The sequence below is a fragment of the Diplotaxodon limnothrissa genome, linkage group LG11 (genome assembly GCF_057381915.1).
Source record: "Diplotaxodon limnothrissa isolate DT_005_m linkage group LG11, D_limnothrissa_male_GT1.1, whole genome shotgun sequence".
Lineage (NCBI taxonomy): Eukaryota > Metazoa > Chordata > Actinopteri > Cichliformes > Cichlidae > Diplotaxodon > Diplotaxodon limnothrissa.
The window spans coordinates 20,314,820-20,335,719 of NC_140606.1; the positions used below are offsets into that span (position 1 = coordinate 20,314,820).

General features: G+C 38.5%; 1 protein-coding gene and 1 non-coding gene across 2 annotated transcripts; both read left to right on the forward strand.

Annotated features, from left to right (window-relative positions):
• The first annotated feature begins 397 nt into the window (after positions 1-397).
• Positions 398-479, forward strand: trnas-aga (transfer RNA serine (anticodon AGA)). Its single transcript has one exon. It is a non-coding gene; the product is annotated as a tRNA-Ser (tRNA).
• A 964-nt stretch (positions 480-1,443) lies between these two features.
• cfap418 (cilia and flagella associated protein 418) lies at positions 1,444-14,894 on the forward strand. The gene is made up of 6 exons (XM_085365320.1): positions 1,444-1,589; positions 1,866-1,968; positions 4,492-4,556; positions 4,918-4,983; positions 5,198-5,293; positions 14,683-14,894. Exons 1-6 carry the CDS (start codon positions 1,444-1,446, stop codon positions 14,840-14,842), a joined length of 636 nt encoding a protein of 211 aa, XP_085221446.1. The 3' UTR covers positions 14,843-14,894.
• Positions 14,895-20,900: the final 6,006 nt, after the last annotated feature.

A 20,900-nucleotide genomic window follows, 5' to 3' on the forward strand; every position in this document is an offset into this window, starting at 1 on the left:
TTTTCAAAGCAGCACTTCTTGTAAAACTCAGACCTCGCGCCTTTTTACAGCTCGATGCACAATATATGTTGGATATTTTCACATTCTAAGGAACACCGGTTTCAAATTAAACTGCAGTAACTACTGTAATGTGAGACTACAGCATGTGGGTGTGTAGAGCTGTTCAACTAAGGGAAGTAGGGAAATCGGTTGCAAATACTGTTGTAAATACAGAGTACACCACTGATATCTACAAATACACCTGTTCCTATAGCGTAGTTCTGCGGAACTGTACTTGTACTTTGTACAGTACAGTTCAGTAGAACTACGCTATGAACCAAAGGAACTCATTCTGTCGTTCGTATAAGACTAACTTGGCCTGTTAAAAACGTGCAATTTGAAGGTACAGCTCCATCCGGTTGTCGTGGCCGAGTGGTTAAGGCGATGGACTAGAAATCCATTGGGGTCTCCCCGCGCAGGTTCGAATCCTGCCGACAACGAATCTTTTTGGCTTATTTATTTATTTATTTTTAAAATGCAATTTGCAATTCTACATTCTCGGGTTTTCAAAGGACGGGACTGTTTTATTGTTGACAAATTAGCCTACATTAGTTTAAAAACGGTTGTTCTAATGTTATAAGCAACGAAAGAACAACTAACAGTACATCCTGTCACATTTTCAAAATAAATTTATTAATAAAATAAGCGTTCTAATTAAACTTAATGAAACATCACAATATATTAAAGAGTTACAAAACAGAACAAAATCATGACTGAGATTTATAAACATTTAAAAACAACACAGATGACCAAAGTGCTGTACAACTAAATGAAATAAAACACAGCAAGAAAAATACAAATAGCTCTATTTATAAATATCCCATTATAAATAAACATCCCAATATATAATAGAAGTTGCGCGCCCATGTTGTCAAATGTAATTATTTGATAGTTACCTGTAAGATATCAGTATACTTTAACCTGAAAAAAGGTTAGACAAAGTGTGTGTTCCTGTATGGGGTTTTTTGGGGGTCTCACTGCTATCTTGAGTATTTCTTTCTTCTACTGATTTTCATTCGCAATCTCTCTAGAGAACAATGACCCCACTTCTCCAGACCCTATTTTATCAGGTCCCTACGCTCACTATCGATAACACTGTTGTCTACAAACATCATAGTCCAGGAGATTCATGCCTGACCTACATATGTCAGGTAGACACAAACATCTGCAAACAAGCAGAGGCTCTGGGGCAAATCCCTAATGTAATACCTAATGTCAAGTATAAATTAAAACTTTCTTTGAGCATGAGTCGATTTAGACTTTTATTTTGAAGACTCCGCAGTTCGGCTTCCGCTATGTTCCGCTGTTGCTTAGCAACGATAAACGCTCTCATGGTTTCGGCCGCTAGCTTGTGCTGATTAGCTGGGGTGGGGGTACAGCATTCTGTGGGAGGAACTCTTTACGATGGATGATGAAGATTTGGACGAGTTGCTGGATGAAGTCGAGAAAAAGTTTTGTCGCAACGTTTCAATCGCGTCCTCAGCGGCTCGCACCAACTCAAATGTGGCTGGAAAAGACGAGAAAGACAAAGACGGACAGAAAAAGCACGGGTAAACAAAGCTAACTTGGCTAGCACATGTCAGGTATAAGTTAGCTGAGCATTACTTCAGCTTCCATGCATTGCTACAATTTAATAAACTTAATGATCAGTTCAGTTTATATTCAATGACTTCAGCGTTTTCAAATTATACTAGAAACTGCCGAAATATGCAGAATATGGGTTATTGTAGATACAGAGGTTTGCTCTTAAAAACAGTCATTAATATCTGTCACCAGCACCTGCTACAACCCCAAGACACTAATCCATGTATTTGTTTCTGATTTAGTGCCACAAAGCCTAAACGGTCAGTGAACAGTGTCACTGAGGATATTGACGCCCTGCTGGAGGAATTACAGGAGGAAGACTGCAGTCCTTTCCCTCAGCCAAAGGTAAGATTGACTTGAACCCGTTCTGAATTCTGGAAAGAGAACTGTGAATTACAAGAAGTGAATTACACCTTAAAACATTTTTTAAGTCTTGCATATGATTGAGGGGCACACTGCTGTCATATACTTTAAGTTTTTAACTGATGCTGAGCTGGCACTGCTTGTATCTGAAATTGTTAGGAAGACTTAATCTTGCGTTGTGGTCCCATAATCTTATTTTGCACTGCTGTATCATGTCTGAAGTGATGAAGTGGATGAATGAAATGCAGAGTTGTTCTTTCTTCTTTGTCAGGCTCAGGATCCTCATAAAATCTTACCAAGAGCTGGTGTTGGCCCTCAGGCTGGCATGCCCCAGAGATTTTATCAAGCCTTAGCAATAAGTATATTTATTCAACTAGTTTCACTTCACATGTTTGTTTTCGTGTAGGACCACAGAGTAAGTTCAAAATGTCAAGATTTATTTATCTCAATATCTGCATTCAGGTTAAGCACTTACACAAAGGTAGTTATTACCCTCATAAGTCTACCCGGCATTTGTCAGCAGTGCCTGATAGGAATATGTGTGGTTTAGTGCTTTAGTCAGTAAGCCTTGGAAGGCCCTATATACATTCACCAGCCATTTCATTAGGTATACACCAGTCAAGTGGTTGTTAATGCAAATCCAATCTAAATAGCCAATCACACGGCATACAGTCAATGCATTTAAGCATGCTGATGGTCTAGACAAGCTCCTTAAGTTCAAGCAGAGAATCAGAAGAAAGATGATTTTAGTGATTTTTGAATGTGGCATAGTCATTGGTGACATGGTCTGGGTCTAGCTGGTCTACGTATATCATAAAACGCTGATCTGCTAGGATTTTCTTACACAACCATCTTTGCAGAGAATTTTCTGGAAAAGAGAAAATATCCAGAGAGCAGCAGTTTTCGGGGTCAAAATGCCTTGACCCAGAGAGGTAAGAGGATTAAGGCTGTGGGCTGAATGGAAGGCAACAGTTACTCAAAAAACCACTTGTGTGAGACCAGGAATGCAGATGAACATCTCTAAATGCACAAAACATCAAAGTTTGAAGCAGATGAGCTACTGCTGCAGAAGAGCACACCAGGTGCCACTTTTCTGTGGTCACTGCTTTTTAGGAAACTGATTGGTCAGCAAAAAGTGATTTTTATATGTGTTGATTTGTAGCACAAGTTACCATCGCAGTGTATTCTTATAAGAAGTGAACCGCTTTTTAGGGTAAAACTTTAAGTTACTTTGATAAATCTCTAATGTTGCTTGAAAGTACGGTACTCTGATTGTTCATGAGCCACAGTTTGAGAACCACAGTCTTACAGTGCCCAATGAATGAAGCAGGTAGTAGCCTTAACTTGGATAATTGAGCTGATAGACAGGTATACTGAGGGGAAAAAACAGAAAATTATTGTTTGAAACTATTCTCAAAGGAGTTGCATTAGCTAATTGTGTTAATTTTGCAGAAAGTGAGGGAAAATATATAATAAAAGTAGAGGATACACAGTTTCCAGTAACAAAATTCCAAATATTTAATGTGTGTCAGCTATTAACTAAATGGATGATGTGACAAGTTGACTTATTAGGCAAGACCAAGCCAAAAAATGTGCTATATGAAACAATTACACTAATTAAATAAATTGCTGCCACAAAGAACCCCAAACACACACACACACACACACACACACACACACACACACACACACACACACACACACACACACACACACACACACACACAGGAAATATCTGTTCCTAATACACTGTAGTTCCCTGCGAACGCAATTTGTTGAATTTTTTCCTCTGTTTTGCTTTTGTGCCTTAGAAATTGTTCAGTTCAGCATCAATTTAACAGAAAAGCTATGATCAACCAATTTGACCAATAAAAAGAAAGTTAGTGACCAGCAGGTAAACACATCGGAGCATTTCAAGCTGGAGAACCAGATACTCAAAGGATTTTTTTTTTCAAGTGGGGGCAAAATCTATTAATTTAGGTACGGCTCAAATTCTTATGTCCAAATTATTTTTCAGATCCTCTAAATAACACATGACTCAGCCGCTCTGGTCCTCTGACAGAGGGAAACTCGGTCACTCTGACCCACAACACTAAAACTGGCTGTGACCAGCTACGTTTGGTACAAAGAGGATGCAGCTCAGGCACCAGGAGCGGGTTCTAAGAAGAGGCAGGTGGAAGAATACGATTATGTGAAACACTTAAAGTAAAGTGCCGATATCTAGGTTCAGCTTCTGCCTTCACAGTCAGACATTATTATGATGCACCTGTCTCATCTCCAAGTCTTTACCTGCATTATGAATAAACAGTAAGAGCCATAAACATACACCTGGGTTTTCAAATGTCCTCTTTGTGACAGCTCTACTTGATTATAACTACACATACACAAGAGGGATGGGGAGGAGCAGGTGGCGATAAATGTAGGTTTTATTTGGTTGAATTCTATTCACAGTTTAAGAAAGAAATAACTCTTTTTTTCTTTTCTTTTTTTAACCTTTCATTTTAGGCTGAGCAGTTTCCTAAAGGGCCACATGTGGAAAAGAGGCTTCCATCTCAGTCAGGAGGAAGAAAGTAAGTCTTTTAGTTTATTCAAAATTAAAAACAAACAAACAACAAAAACATGCAGGCATGCAATAATCACAGGATGCAAGGAAGTTAAACTGCATTTGTCTCCGAGTTAGCATTTCTACATGTGCCATAAGTTTGGATATTTACTAAATCAGTGTATGAAGGATAGTTAACCAAGATAAAAGTCAGTAACATATTATGTGGAAGCGTATCAGTGGCCAGATAAAAGTCTTTATATTAAATATAAAAGTAACAACCAGGTTGTGTGTTTGTTCAGGCTGTGTATCCTGTTTATGCAGGATTTTGATTTTCTTGCTCTTTCTGTTTGTCTGGACACAATCTGCACTGCGTGTTCTGCATCCAGGTGCTGTCCTGTTTTTATTGGCGGGAGCTCTGTCGCAAATGGTGTCGGAACAGCCGCATCCAAGAGGTGTGAAAAAGTAATTTCATACTGAGAGCGTCTGTCAGGTCTCGTCTGGTCCTGGTTTATAAAGATGTAGAACTCTAGGATCCACAACATACTTTTTATTAGTTTAAATAAATTATACCACGGTGCATTTTCAAATGATTATAGACCAATGAGTGATTACCTATAGTGTGTATTCATTGCCTATTGCAAATAATAACTGACTGTATACCAATAGATCATGTGACCAGCTGAGGTGTATATCCTGCGACTTTCGGGTGCTGATGTTTGATGACTGTGAGTGGGATTCAACCTGTGATTACCTGTTCCTCAGGTGAGTCTGCAGGCTCGATGCCATGTTTTTCTCATCTTGACAAGAAAATGCGTGATTAAAGAAGTTTTAAAGAGGAACACGAGTAGCAGATTTAAATTGCTCCTTATGTATGGCGCTAGTGGTCACCTTTTGTGTTTTACATATGGTGTGTCTATGGGAATGTATTTAAGGTAGACACACGAACACCTCACTGGCTTCAAGCGCAAGCTTAGCCTCTACAGACTATATATGCAGTTTAGTGTGCTCTGCTAGTACTTGTTAAAAACTTTGGTTTTTGGTCAGCCTATAACCTTCAAGTGATTGATCGGGATAATTTACGAGCCCAGCAGTGATTATTTTTAAATATTTGAACTCTATCTGCAACTTTTCATTGAAACTTTCGTAGTTTTTTACAGGAATTATGATGACTTAGAATAGTAGGATGTGCAACTGCATAAGGCTTGTTGCTAAAGTTGATGATGAAAATGTTTTGATTACTTTTTACATAATTCTAGTTTTCAGTCACGTTTAAGTCTATTAGAACATTTTAGAATATCTGTCACATATAAATGAAACACTAGAGGTGAGATAAACACGAGTAAAGCCATCAGAAAAAGTATAATAAAATGACCCCACTCTGGCATTTTAGTCTCTAGAATAGCTTGGTCTCTTGAGACTCAAGCTATTCTGTTTTATCACTTTTCAGATAAAACAGATTTTTTTCTGCTTCATTTTTCCTCTTGAACACATAAAAACAAAATACAAAAACTTGCAAGGAAAAGGATATATTTGTCTATAAATTTGCCATACATATTTTTAAACCTGCTACCGGTTTTATCTTGTGACCCCCCTCCCCCAACACACACACACACACACACACACACACACACACACACACACACACACACACACACACACACACTTATTGTCGTCCTTATTGGGGATCCTAGGTTACAAACCAGTACCAGTGGGGCTGTACAGAAGTGAATTTGCACAGCATTTCATTGTTCTCACCACTTTTTCGACTTATGTGGCATCAATTTGATGATCCATAACACACACACACTGAGATCCCCTGTGTGAGTTTCAACTGTATTCACCCCACCTTCCCCGCAAAGCCAGGGAGCAGTGATAAAGTAGTCTGTTACACATAAGTGCAGATCAGTTGTTGTGGACTTTAGCTGTTTGATGTGCGCGTACTGAGTTGTGCGCCTTGTTCTGACAGGTAACAGTGTGAAACTGAATGAGGCCACTTTATTAATGCAGCAGAGGGACAAAAAAAAACAAACTCTGAACATGACATCATCATCTGGAATGAGGCTTTACTGGCCAATCAAGTATGAGCAAACACATTTGTACCCAAATAACATAAAAAAAAAAGAATGAGTCATGAAATCCTATTTTACAGTATTAAAAGCCTCTGTGCTGCCTTTTATTATTTTATAAGGAATTTCCTGGATGTTTATCTTAATACCAACCTTGTTAAGTGTGAGACTCCAAATTATCCACAACTCTTACTCACATATAATGTCAGGAAGGCTGGATTTTTTGGGGATATTGAATGAATGTTCTAATTATTATAGTCTACTCACATTGTAAGTATGTAAGTGAATTATAAAAGTCTTTCATTGCTCTATTACAGAACCCTTTCAGTATCTCAGTATTTCAGTCTTAGTGCATGGAATGGCTACATCGACCAAAACAGTGTTTTTCACTTGTTCCCATATTTGGGACAGTGAACTTGTTGGTGTCATTACCTTTACCACATAAAGCACCTTAAGGTGACCGTTTTTGAATTGGCGCAATATAAAAACGAATCACATGGCATAAAAATTGAATTTAAATGTTTATGCGTTTTAAGAAAATTATATTATTATTTTTTCTCAAGATTTATTGGGTTTTTGTGCTTGACCAGACGGGGGCAGTAATGTTCTGTGGAGCTACTTTTAAATGTATATGTTTTTGTTTTTTTCCCTTCTAGACGAGCTGAACTCTGAGTAAAGTAGAACAGGGCACATTGTAAAACATGGTCAGCCCTCATTAATCCACCCACAGTCCTAATGACTGATAAGAGCAGTTATCTTTCCCCAATGGAAACAACTCAGCATCTGCAGATCTTTGTGACTAGAATATAAACAACCACACTATCCTACTCCCACACCCTTGTTAAGCCTCTCCAGAAAACTATAAACTAAGCAGACTGCTGGTACAAGCTTACAGACTGAGTATCACAGTTATATAAATGTGAGCATATTAGGTTTTCTTTCTGTAAACTTTCTCTTGACAGAATTCACATAATGTCTTAGTTATCTGTGAGTCGTGCTACTTGTCAGACAAGCACCAGTCTGTTTTTACTCTTGTTGCTTGTGTTTACATCCCAGTTCATAGATTTCTTTCTGTTGCTCAGAAAATATATGAAAACAAAGTTCATGAGGACATAAATAATTAGTAATATGTGATATTGTGAATGCAGTTTGAACTACACAAACAGGTTCATCCTCATGCTTTTATCTACTTATGATGATGTGATGGCAGCACGGTGGTTAGCACTGTTGCCGCACAGCAAGAAGGTCCTGAGTTCAATTCCACCATCAGGCCGGGGTCTTTCTGTGTGGAGTTTGCATGTTCTCCCTGTGTTTGCGTGGGTTCTCTCCGGGTACTCCGGCTTCCTCCCACCGTCCAAAGACATGCAGCTTGTAGGGATAGGTTAATTGGATAATCCAAATTGTCACTAGGTGTGAATGTGCGAGTGAATGTGAGTGCGAATGGTTGTCTGTCCCTGTGTGTTGGCCCTGCGACAGACTGGCAACCTGTCCAGGGTGTACCCCGCCTCTCGCCCTATGACAGCTGGGATAGGCTCCAGCGCCCCCCGCGACCCTGAAAAGGATAAGCGGAAGCAAATGGATGGATGGATGATGATGTGAGAAATGAGCTTTCCATAATTTTAATACTAAAGCAGTAGAATACCATTCAGATAACAGCACACAGGTGACGTCCATTAATGTTACAACGGGTAATGGTGTCATTTTGTCCGCACGTGCAGCTACAGGAGGGGCAAAGGTTGACTTCTGGTGACGCTGTCACTCGTTATAGCGGCGGTTCTTAGACTATGGCGGGTCACACTAATGGGCCACGGATAATCAGGTGAAAAGTATGAAGTGAGACTAAGGTGTCTGACCATTATTTAAGTAAAGTAAGTATTTGAGTAAAAGTTTGAGAGCTACTGTAAAGGCAAATAAATAAATAAATAAAGGAACTGAGGGTTTAACTGAACACTGAGGCTGATTAACGTCTGTGTCGAATGTATGGAGAGCCTACAGTGTGGATGATGTCGTTGCCAGCATTTGTATCTGCACATGGTGTGACTGCATTGTTCTACTGTTTGCAGGTGACTTTCTCTTTTCAAGTTGATCGATTCTCTTCCATTTCAATAGCTGGAAATACGTAGGTGTAAACTGATTGATTGATAATACTTTATTCATCCCGAGGGAAATTGGGTTAGGGCTGATGGTGCTAAGACACTGATTCATGATTGTTTCTACATTTCTTTTAATATTATTGGAGATTTGATTGAAGTCAAATTTGTTAGTAGATTAGCTGATGGTGAAATTCTGGTCCAGTACCATCCTTATAAAATTGCCTTAATTCCTCAAAAACGGAATTGATTTGCATCAGTTGGCAATGTGATCTTAAAGCATTCCATCTGATCCTTTCCGAATAAGGGAAACTCAATCTAGACATATTCTCACTTTGACAATGGAAACGAAATAACCTCATTAATGAAGAAAAATTGCTCCCCCATGTACCAGATGTCTATGGACATTATTTTGTGGATTAAGTCTCTTTTAAAAATAAATCTGAATTGAGTTGAAAAGAGAAAGGTTGGCATTTCAGGCCTTTACACTAACACGAATTCAACCTAATTTCAGCCAGTCATCCATATCCCACTGAGCAATTTTCTGTTGATTATGGGTCTGAAAGGGTGTGTAAATGGTACAGAGCTGTCGAGATTAAAATCATGTTCATTGTGGTTCAGAGGTGAAAGTTTAGTAGATGTCTAGATCACACATAAAGCTACTTTCAGGTGCTCCTTATTCACAATGGGTCACCACAGCAGTTATCTCCACACGCTTAATCTGGCAGATTTTTGCAGCAGATGCCCTTCCTGACACAGCTGCCCAAGAGATTGGTGTTTCATATGAGGGGTCTTTCACCTGTTAGGCAAATATGTAACTACAGTTTTAAATCCAGTCTTTGTCCAAAGCAAAGCATGTTTCCCATGGGGTTACGCCTATACTGCATGGTGAGCTTATTTGCATGGAAGTCTGGGAATTAAAAACTTGTGGTTCCCACAATAGTAAGCATGATGTGGCTGTGGTTAGATCTGCTGCCTTGTAGTCTTGAAGACTGCAGAGAAAATGTTTCCTTCAATTTTTTTTTTGATAAAAAGGCTTTTGTTTAGATGCCCATCAAAGTTGTCTTCTACATCTTTTCACCTAACTTCTGCTAAGTAGAAGGGAGATATTCTCAATCTCGTGACATAAAATATAAAGTTGTAATAGAGGAGCTGTTTGGTGCTTGGGTCTATATAGTTTCCTTCTGAAAGACAACACAGATATGCATGTAGGATAGATCGATCGATAGGTAGGTGGGTAGGTGGTGATTTATGAGTAATATCGGAATTAATATATAAGTACATACACAAAAGATCTAATACATCTAAATGAGTTGTTGTTAGTGTGCGGGTAAAACACCAGAAATCCTCTGATTATGAAAGGTTTCCAGAGTATATAGAAACGGTGAAGCTGGCTCTGTGAAGCTTAAGACGGTCTTAAAGTGTTTTTCACTGGAAAGTGCAGGAAACCTAAATGTATGTGTCCAGAAGGCTTTTAGTGCTTGGAAAGACATTATGAGATGTTAAGAAGGCTGTAAATGTGTCAAGTTTTCACACCAGGATATACCCAAAGATATACGTCCACACCAATGGCATGTCAGCACTTAGCAATGTTTTTACTCCACAAGTGTGCAATTTACTTTTAGTGTGATTTTAGGTTCAGAGCACTTTGAAGCACTCAGGAGCACTCAGGATGATGAGTTTGCCCTTCATGTCATCACGTCAGTGTTATCCTCAATAAAGCTTCAGTCCGTTAGGAGTAGAGTTTCGACCTTTCAGCTACAAAAGGTGAAGTTTAAAAAAAAAATTAATAGAAACATCACATCGGAGGCATGTACATATGCACTTCATAGCCTCTAAATGTAAATGTAGGGAAAACATATTCACATGCAAATTTACTTTTTTTTTTTACAGACCTGGTGACAGATTAAAATAAAAGTTATGCTATAATCTATTCAAACACATTTTACTGGAGGGTTAAGCTACCGAGCTGTAATTTAATTTCACACTTGATCTGTGTTGAACGAATTAAATTCATTGTTTTTGTCTGAATAGTACATTAAGTAGTTTACCCATAATTTGTTAATGAGGAATATCGTGTTTTCTGTCCTCAGTGGTCTGAGTAGGTGATTTTCCTTTCACACTAATTTGACATTTGCCTGGTCATGTGTAGCTTATGCATCCATTACTACCCACACGGTTGTTGTTTCTTCTTAATTAAGAGGCTTACACCAGGACATTAACAGTGATAGAAGTGCATGTCTGCTGTGCCTATAATTTTAAAAGCAAAAGGGAGTGGCACAGTATGCAAATTTAGAATTGTTTGCATAATTTTCTACTCATAAATTATTATGGGGTGACCTGCATGACGCAGATTTTATTTCAAGCATAAAGCAGAAGTTAAAAAAACATCAACCTCAAACAGCACAAAGCTAGAGGAAAATACATGTTAAGTACACTTGAGCGTAATGTTAATGACTGTCTGTATTCATTTGTCACGCAGAAGCATGCATTTTTATTTAGCGAAGATCAGGGTACTGTTATAGATGAATCTAGGTCAGTGGGTCAGGATTATTCATATTGGACTATTACCGGTGTAAACTTTAAATATGTTTGATTTTACGTTTTCATGTCTAAATCAAATGTTTCATATTTAATTACAGTGTTTAACGCAGTGCTTAACACATATATTCGACCACCTGTCATAAAAACAAAGAAATACAAAAAATTCAGAAATCGGTCAAAGACTTGTTTAAACCTAAAAATGACATTTGCATTTATAAGCAAATAACAAACCAAATTCGTGTTTTTCTACCCAAATTAGAGCCGGCACTTTGGACCTCTCAGAAATATATCAACCCAGACATTTAACAACTAAAACTAACAAAGAACTGTAATTTAGCATCTTCATCAAAAAGTAATCATCCATGCATCCATCTATTCAAAAAATAATGATAATGTGCTTTACTATTTTCTTTTCAGCTTTTTTTGGAAATTCGGAAACATGAAAAGGTTTGATTAAAGAGTTTGTAGGCACTGGTGGTTGTTAATCACTGTATATTTAAAAGATAAAAAATAAGTCATTATATAGTTATTTCCGATGAATGACTTTGATTCCTTTATCTAGCCCATTCAATTTCATGATGTTATTCTATGTAAGGATATTAAAATTCACATTTTTTCTCTCCTCATGCTAAAGCCAGGACTTTAACTCAGTGTTTCCTAAGTTGCAGAGTTTCAGTACTGACGGATGTAAGATCCGCTGATGTAAAAGTGAAAAGACCTGGGGCCCGTTCTTCTTACGTCGGTTACTACATCCAAGATCAAATGACACATCCAAGACCAAATCATCGCGCTAACCGTGAGCTCGCTAATCCGGTTCTCCAAACACACCTGCTGTTGACGATTAGTACAGCTGGATGAAGTAATGTGAGATCACTGGGTGTCGTAAAAGGGGCTACGCATCGATAGTAGAAACATTGATTGGCAACCCTCTGATTGGTCGGCGAAAATGTCGAAGGAGCGCGCTCGGTATTTTTCGGCAGCAGAGCAAGAACTCTTGAGTGAGGGATTTCAGGAGTTTCAGAGTTTAATTAAAACGCAAGGGAACACTGCAAAGGCTGCAAAAGCAAGGAGAGAGGGCTGGCAGAAAGTTGCTGACAAATTAAACTCGTAAGTAATTTAATAATAACAATAATAATGGAGTGGATTGATATAGCGCTTTTCAAGGCACCCAAAGCGCTTTACAATGCCACTATTCATTCACTCTCACATTCACACACTGGTGGAGGCAGCTACGGTTGTAGCCACAGCTGCCCTGGGGCAGACTGACAGAAGCCAGGCTGCCATATTGCGCCATCGGCCCCTCTGGCCAACACCAGTAGGCGGTAGGGTAGATTTATCATATCACACTATATTATCCAATATTATATTACATTATATTATATTATAATATGTTATATTATATCCCCTTTCACATTAGAGCCACAACAGGACCCACTAGAACATGGGAACAAGTAAAAGTGAAATATAAGAATATTCTACAGAATGGTAATATTTATCACTTATATTGCTTTTAGTCTCTTGGAAAGAGACCCTGGAATAATCTGTTTGTTTATAACAGCAACCAAGAAAAGGGCAGAGCAAAAAAAGACAGGTGGTGGTCCTGCACCCCCTCGTCAACAAGTTGGTTAGGTAAATAATACCCTCACAGGAATATCGATATCTCTCTATGAGCACACTGTCGCGCTGAGCTAAAGGATCCTGTCTGTCCCGCAATATACGCTGAATTCTGAAAACTCTCCTCATCAATCTTGCACCTTCCGCAATGGGTGGCTCGCGTAAACGGACAGGATATGACTGCGACAGACTTCCCAAATCCACCTTCGCTTTTATAGCCGTGGTCTCTCATCTTGATTACATGAAGTAATTTGCAATTACTACTCTGAAATATGACTTACATCTATAATAATCACATACATGTAATAGAATGTTAATAGTACATTTCCCTTTTTTAGGAAATGACCTGTATGTATCTGTGTGAAATCAATAAAAGGATCAAGTGCTGCATTATCTTTAGTTACATTGATGTTATTTATTTATGGTGAAACAGTGGTGGAATATCGCTGTTGCTTTCGTATGAATGAAGCGGACATACCTGCGTGGCCGCGAGCTAATCCTGTTTACATAAAGTAAACCTGCTCCCGAGCAGGTTTACGCTTACTGTTGCTATGACAGCAAGTCCCGGATGAGCTTCGGGGAACCGAACGATCCAAGATCACGCGAAATCGTCAACAATCAAATCCAGCTAACTTACTTAGCGAGGTACGAAGAACGGGCCCCTACTTTAACCCAAACTGACACAGTATAGGTTGGTATTATTGTTTGTGTTTTTGGAAAGGTTACTATATGGATGATATTTGTCATGGAGGATACATCATTGTAACAGTGTATACATGATTGAAAACAAAGAAGTAGAAGTGTACTTTAACTTCTATCTACTTTTAATTAATTACTGGAATGCTGCAGCCTTTCTGTTTATTAATAATAATGGATTGGATTTATATAGCGCTTTTCGAGACCCTCAAAGCGCTTTACAATACCACTATTCATTCACTCTCACACACTGGTGGAGGCAGCTACAGTTGTAGCCACAGCTGCCCTGGGGCAGACTGACAGAAGCGAGGCTGCCATATCGCGCCATCGGCCCTTCTGGCCAACACCAGTAGGGTAAAGTGTCTTGCCCAGGGACACAACGACCAGGACAGAGAGCCCAGGGATCGAACCGGCGACCTTCCGGTTACAGATGCGATTCCCAACCCCCTGAGCCACGGTCGCCCTATTGTCATCCATCATGTTCATTCTTATAAGGAAATAATTTTCCATGTTTAGTGGCTGCTTCCAGCATGAGCAAAAGTCATGTCAGACTGGTTTCTTGAAACATAACAAAGAGCTCTGGTGATGCATTAAAACGGACGGTTGTATCAACTCTGAAGAAATTATGTGATGGCATTGTGTCAAACTCAAAGGATTGTTTCCAACATCCTGTGGATTCCATGACTGCACAAATTGAGGTTGCTTTGTGAGCAAACTGAGGTACTGAGTGTACCCATCTACCAGTTACAGAGCAACACTGACATCAGTTTAAAGTGGTGTTTGTGTCCAAAGAACATTTTTTTTAAAATTACAAACTGTCTCTAAAGCTGCTAGATTTTCCCCTTGGTGAAGTCTGTCAGAGGCTGTGCGATGAAAACACTGCCTGAGCTGCTGGAAACACAGAAATGGAACCAGTCGGCCAGTGTGTTTCATATGATAAAGATTCCTTTATTGTCGCTATACTTTGGCATCATAGCTTAAAAGTTCCTTAAGGGCAAGAATCCTTTTTTTCTCTCACTTTCATCTGTGCATGTCAGATATTTTGTCCTTCCAGCAGACTGTCTGCAGGGCTGCAGCTGGAAGGGTAAGGTCTTATCCCTGTAACGATTAAAGTTCACTGTCTGTCTTTCTCTGCCGGCAGGAACAACATGCCGGAACGTCAGAAGCTTGGAACCAAGCTGAAGAAGAGGAGAGGCTTGCGGGCGTACGCCTGCCAGTGCAGCTGGATCTCCACGTTAGAGCCGACAGACCTCAGGGACCAACCTCAGCTCAGATGGGTCTGTGGCAAACACCAAGACTGATTTTCCCTAACCCCTAACCCTCAGTGCTAGAAAGACTGTTCAAGTAGTACAAAAAAACCCTCCAAAATTTCTGAAAATGTAGGAGTTTTTTTAAAAAAAAATTTAAATATTGTATAAATGGTAAATGGACTGATTCTTATATAGCGCTTTTCTACTCTCCCGGAGTACTCAAAGTGCTCTATACAACATGCCTCATTCACCCATTCTCACAAGCACTTTATCTATACATAGTGCTTTCTAAGTACATTCACACATTCATACTCCGATGGATGCATCGGAGAGCAAGTTAGGGTTAGTATCTTGCCCAAGGATACTTGACATGCAGACTGGAGGAGCCAGGGATCGAACCACCAACCTTCCGATCAGTAGGTGACCTGCTCTGCCTCCTACAGCCACCCAGGACAACAGGACAAAACTGCAAACGTGAACACATTTCTTTCTCACTCTTAACTGAAGTCTTTCATTGAACTACCTAATAAACAAATTGGTATTCTCTCTGGCCAGACACGTGGCAGCACATCTGCTATAATTTTGTTTGTATTTAACAAAATAAAAATGCAGACATAAGTGTACACATTAGTTTTTGACTGCCAGTGAAAACTGTTTTCTTTACAAATAACTTTTGCTGAGCTAACACAGCCAATCCCTCAGCATGTTTGTGCTCTCTGCTCATATTACCGTCATATTAAATCATTTTTGGGCTTTTTAAAGAAATTCTTTTAACATTGCACTCAACAACAAACAAATCCTCCCTAACAAAAAAGTAACTTCAAGGGCCAAATTGCATCATATCTCTTCACATCAATATATGAGCCACAAGTAGGGGTGACATGGGCTGCAAGTGGCCCCCCAGGCCGTGAGTTTGAGACTCCTGCTTTACACAGAGGGGCCCAGACTAGATTAGAATCCAGGTCCTTCTTTGCTCCAAATGTGTAGCTGTAAAATGATTGAAATTATCAATAAAATGAAAATTTTGATTGATAATTGATCTATGAAATGTATCTTTGTATTTAAAGAGTTTGTTAACTTCTAGTTTGACAGCTGGCATCAAAATTTACACCCAAGCGCAGAGTTTCGCTGTTTTTAAAAACAGTAATGTCAACATAATAATGTTTCTTTTTTTAAAAAAATGTCAGATGGCCTTAAAAGGCTTTGACTGCCAGAAGGCAGAGGAGTTCAAAATGAAAGTTCTGCAGTAAAAGGAGGAAAAACATCTGCAGCACAACAGAGCAAATGGCACTTGTGATGTAACGGCTGTATTTATTTTTTGACCTGCTTGGTTGTTTGCTGTCCCAGTGAATTAGAAAATCTGAGATAAACTCTATAGCTCTGTTGCTCAGCTGCTGCGTTTTTTGGGGGGGATTACTTATTGGAACATTTTCAGAAAACATCTTCTTCCTTTATTTCTCCCAATTTCTGAGTTGTGCTCATCTGAATGTAAACATGTTTAGCATTAACCTCTTTTCAGAGTTATCACAACTCATTTGAGTGTGTGGATATAAAATCCAGAGGAAATTGGGATATGAAGCAAAAACAATTACAAAGAATATTAGGCATCTGAAAATTATGGTGACTAGGGACTACCAAATGAAGCGCCGAGTCAAGGTAAGTATTTACTTCCTGTCGACTCCTCTTTAGCTGCTAAATCCTCCACAGGCTGGGCTCACAGGCTTTTTTTTTCTTGCAGAGAGCTTCTGCCTGCAATCAAAGGCAACCGTAGGAGTTCTCAACAATGAGGCCAAAACCTGATAAAAACTTGCAAAACCAGGTGATGCTGCAGATTCAGCTCATAATTCTCTGTGGTATAATTTCCAAAGTGACTTTATACATGTTGGATGTTAATATTTGATTCTGGTAGGCCACAACAGATCCTTGCATTTTAGTGTGTAATAATTATGACATTATATCTGCTGTTAATCTTTACAGTTAATTAAATTATGGCATCGCTGTTTTTTCACCAGCAGTGAATTTTGCAAACTGCAAAGACAACACTTGTCACCTCCTCCTCTCAGCTGAGAGTAGCTGCATGTAAACTGTGACTTTAGAGCTGCTCTGTTGGACAAACAGTGTAATGGCACCATTTCCAAATCACCCCATGGGTCTTTTTATGCATTATGTTGTCCATAAAAAAACTGCAAAGAAAAAAAAAAAGTTTGCATGTTGATAAATGTCCGGAAACATTTCCTGATGCCCGTTTGTCTTTCTGACAGCAGCATCTGGCTCCACACCAGTGTATTTGCTGTAATAAGCAAATGCATATTACAAGCTATTCAGTAATAGCAGTGTGTAAAAAGTGGGGTTAAGTATTAAAAACTTTTTAAATGTTAAAAGAAATGCTGTGTGAATGTGTGTGCACTCAAAGCGCTTTGACTGGAAAAGTGGTAAAACTGTTAGCAAAGGTTATTTAAATCAAGAAAAGTAAGCCAGAGAAACATGTAAGAATGAAGATATTGATGAGTTAAGACTCATCAATATCTTCATTCTATCTTTAAGATCTGACTGTAATTAGTTTTGTATTGCATCAAACGTGTGTTGCTTAGATGTTTTCTTTTAACATGCTCTATTCTTTCACCTGCAACGTTGGGGGTGTTAAACCATGTGAGGGTAAGAAAGTTGATTTACCCGTTTTAACAATTGTCAATATTAAGACTTATTGGGGTTTTTTAAGTTTTACAATTGTTTCTAAGGATCTGTATTTCTTGTGGATGTTCATCAAGAAAATACAAATTTGGTAGGTCAGTGATGATTTTGTGCATGTTGATCTTGAACGTAACCTGAGGGCTGCACTGCAAAGCAAGTGCTACATAGCCAAGCTCTCTTTACTTAAGCTGACTTGACAAAACCTAAAACCTTAGTGAAGATAAAGGGGTATCACAGTGGCGGTGGTTATCGCCTTTCTCCGTTAACCCAGGCATTAAAATGTGTAACGAACCTGAAACGTCTTACAGCAAATCGCAACACTGCTGTGACAAAAAAGAGAGAAACATTCATTCATTCCCAGCATCACAACAAAGCTTTAGAGCACGGCTTCACTGAGTCGTTTTTATAAAATGTGGAAAGACATGTTGATAAATACAGAACATATTTCCTGAGCAAACAATCTGTTCAACACTTAACGCATAATGTAAATTAAATGCTGAGTGAAAATATGACACCTCGAGATGGTTTTACACTGAAACTCTGACCTTAACCACTAATCTTAAAACTCAAAGTCCAACACAAATCATACCTGAACCATCATTGCAACCCTGAAAATGCAGAGTCACACCTGAATTTACTCCTAATAAGCTCCTAATCCTGCTTTATAGTGAAGACTTCAAATCAAAATGATAAAACAAATTAAAATTCTTTAAAAAAAAAAAACATATAACAATACAATAAGTATTTCTGTATTTTGTGCATAATATTAACCACTTAGACTTTTCTTAGTCTAAAATGAAAACCATCTCCGTCTTACAGCAGAACTTTATTTAAATGTAAATGTTCTCTGTTATATATCGTTTTTTAATCAGGACTTAAGCCAAGTCTTAGTCAATTTGGAGATTGTACACATCTTTTTTCTTCTATCAACGTGACATTAATGCTGTAACGTTTTCCACAATACTGTTTCATATTATATAAATGACTAACTGAACTAAAGCAGCAAAGAGCCCTGCTATGAAACAGCGTATTAGCTATCTCAGCTCGTCTCGTTTCGAGGAGGCTGCGTTTCCTCCATGTTGTGACTTGAAAATCTGCAGTTTTCTGCACCGTCGAGCTTCAGTAATGGCTTTTGAAGTGACGACAGTTTGATGCCTCCGAGATCATTTTTATGCAGCGCTTTAAAGTCGAGTCACAGTTTAATGAGATTAAGCTGTTTAGCTGTAAACACAGATAAAGCCACATGGAGTCACATCAGTGGTGTACTTAGTGAGCAAATGGGAGCAAGGTGAGTTTTCCTGACATGCGCTGAGAGTTGCTAACACGGTCGATTAAAAATCTCATAAATCAATTACTGATGATCTAAAAAAAAATTTAGATTTTGGTTCACAAAACCTGGTGATGGTTTGAAGTAAACAGTAGATCATCGGGTTTATTTAAAAAATTGCACCCACTGCAAAAGTATATTATTCTTTATTCATAGAAACCCTAATCTTATCTCAGATTAAAGCTTTAAATCTGGACCTATTTAGCAAATTCTTACTGCCAACAAATCCAGTAAAACAAAACACATCAACATTGGTTTTTCAGCATTGTGCCTTTTGCTTCCCCCTAAAGAAGCCAGCTCATTAAAACACTAAAATAGCTACACTATAGATTACAGCCACAGCTTCTCTAAAAGAAAACAAATCGTGCATTTCTCGGGGACTGGTCTCATGCACATTGGGTGCCTTGCAGGATGGTGTGGGTGAAAATGAGCCGAAGCTACTTTGTGTATGTTTTAGTAGTAATAAAGGTTGAGTGGGTACATTCAGTGTTGGTTTGGTTAAATGCAAGAACAATTTACAGTGTTCTGAAAAAGTTTTCTGCTCTCCTTCCTAAGTTATATTTCTTTATATTTTCCTATGAGTGGGTGCATGGATTTATTGAAACTATGGAAATATAGTTTATAGGCCAAGAAAAAGATTGTATAAATTTTAATGTGCTTGAAAGGTAAGCAGAGGCTTCAGTTTTCAGACCCCTCTTCTATGGAACCAGCTTCCAGTTTGGATTCAGGAGACAGACATCATTTGTCATATAATTGTTGGGTTTTTCTCAGTATGTATTTTTGTAGGGTCTACCTTACGATATAAAGCGCCTCGAGGCGACTGTTGCTGTGATTTGGCGCTGTATAAATAAAATTGAATTGAATAGAATTTAATTTAATTGCAAGTCAGTAATTAATATCATCACCTTTATTCTTCAACACAGCCGGTCTTATGTAAACGTTCTTGTAACAGCTGTCCAGGCTTCTTGAAGAACATTGAAAACTCTTCTTTGGATGTTGACTGCTGTTTGTTGTGTTCTCTGTCAAGACAATCCCACACTGCATCAATAATATTAAGGTCGGGGCTTTGTGTGTTTTTCTATCCAGTTATGCTTTTATTGCATTGACTTTGTGTTTATTATCTCTGAAAAATTAAGCTGTTGCTTAATAAAAAAAAAAACACCCCAAAACATTCCTCCTAAAAAGATGGAGGTACGTGGGCTGGACTGAAAATGAGTGAAAAAGCAGCCATTTCCCCCCCAAAAATTTGAAAGACCTTCACAAAAACTTGAGAATTATGTCTCAAGACCACTTTGAAAAGTATGAAAGCAAAATGTAAAGAAATGCAGGGTAACTCTAGACTTTTGCACAGTACCCTAGTTGAATACTGCATTTTATAACATGCCTTTAGTGTTACATAAAAAAAAAAAAAAAAAATGAGATAAAAGTTCATTCTTTTTCCTCCTCATATTGTTTTCCATGAAGTCCAATATACACGAAAGCTCAAATCAGCATGTACATATATATAAGGTGTTGAATAACACCATATATTATGGTGCCATCATGCCGCACAGCAAATATCAGGGTAGAGCGCATATCGGTGGTTATATAATACGAGTCATACATAAATAATCGTGGAGACTTTTGCAGGAAGATTTTGTGTTTTTCAGTAAACAACTAGACCGCATCACATCTGCCACAGGTGGATGAGTGGTGGATAAATGTTCTTCAGTCTTCTCCAGCGCTCCATAATCACACATATTGTGTTTAATACCGGCAAAATCATTGCTGAGTTGTTCATAATGACAGTTTTTGCTTTCTTCCTTTAAATAATGTAAACTACTGTAAACTAAGTAAACCAGTGTAGCAGAAATGATGATGGCAGCAGCAGCCGTTCTTCTCTGCGTGAGTAGCTTAATGTTGTTCATGTGTAATTTACGTTGAGTAGGCTAACCACGTTATTACATTAATGCATGTGAGGTGAACTAGCAAACACCATCATAGCTACATGCGGCTGTCTTCTTGTTTGATGGCAGATGCTCCCTTCACCCTGGCCAAAAAGGCTAAAATGACTAAAGAAAAAGAGGGAAACAGCTAAACATGAGAGGTTTT

Coding starts and splice junctions, on each gene's coding strand:
- cfap418 (XM_085365320.1), top strand. CDS start 1,444: ATGGATGATGAAGATTTGGACGAGTTGCTGGATGAAGTCGAGAAAAAG. Junction 1,969..4,491: donor GTCCTTTCCCTCAGCCAAAG/GTAAGATTGACT, acceptor CTTTCATTTTAG/GCTGAGCAGTTTCCTAAAGG. Junction 5,294..14,682: donor TGTGATTACCTGTTCCTCAG/GTGAGTCTGCAG, acceptor CTCTGCCGGCAG/GAACAACATGCCGGAACGTC.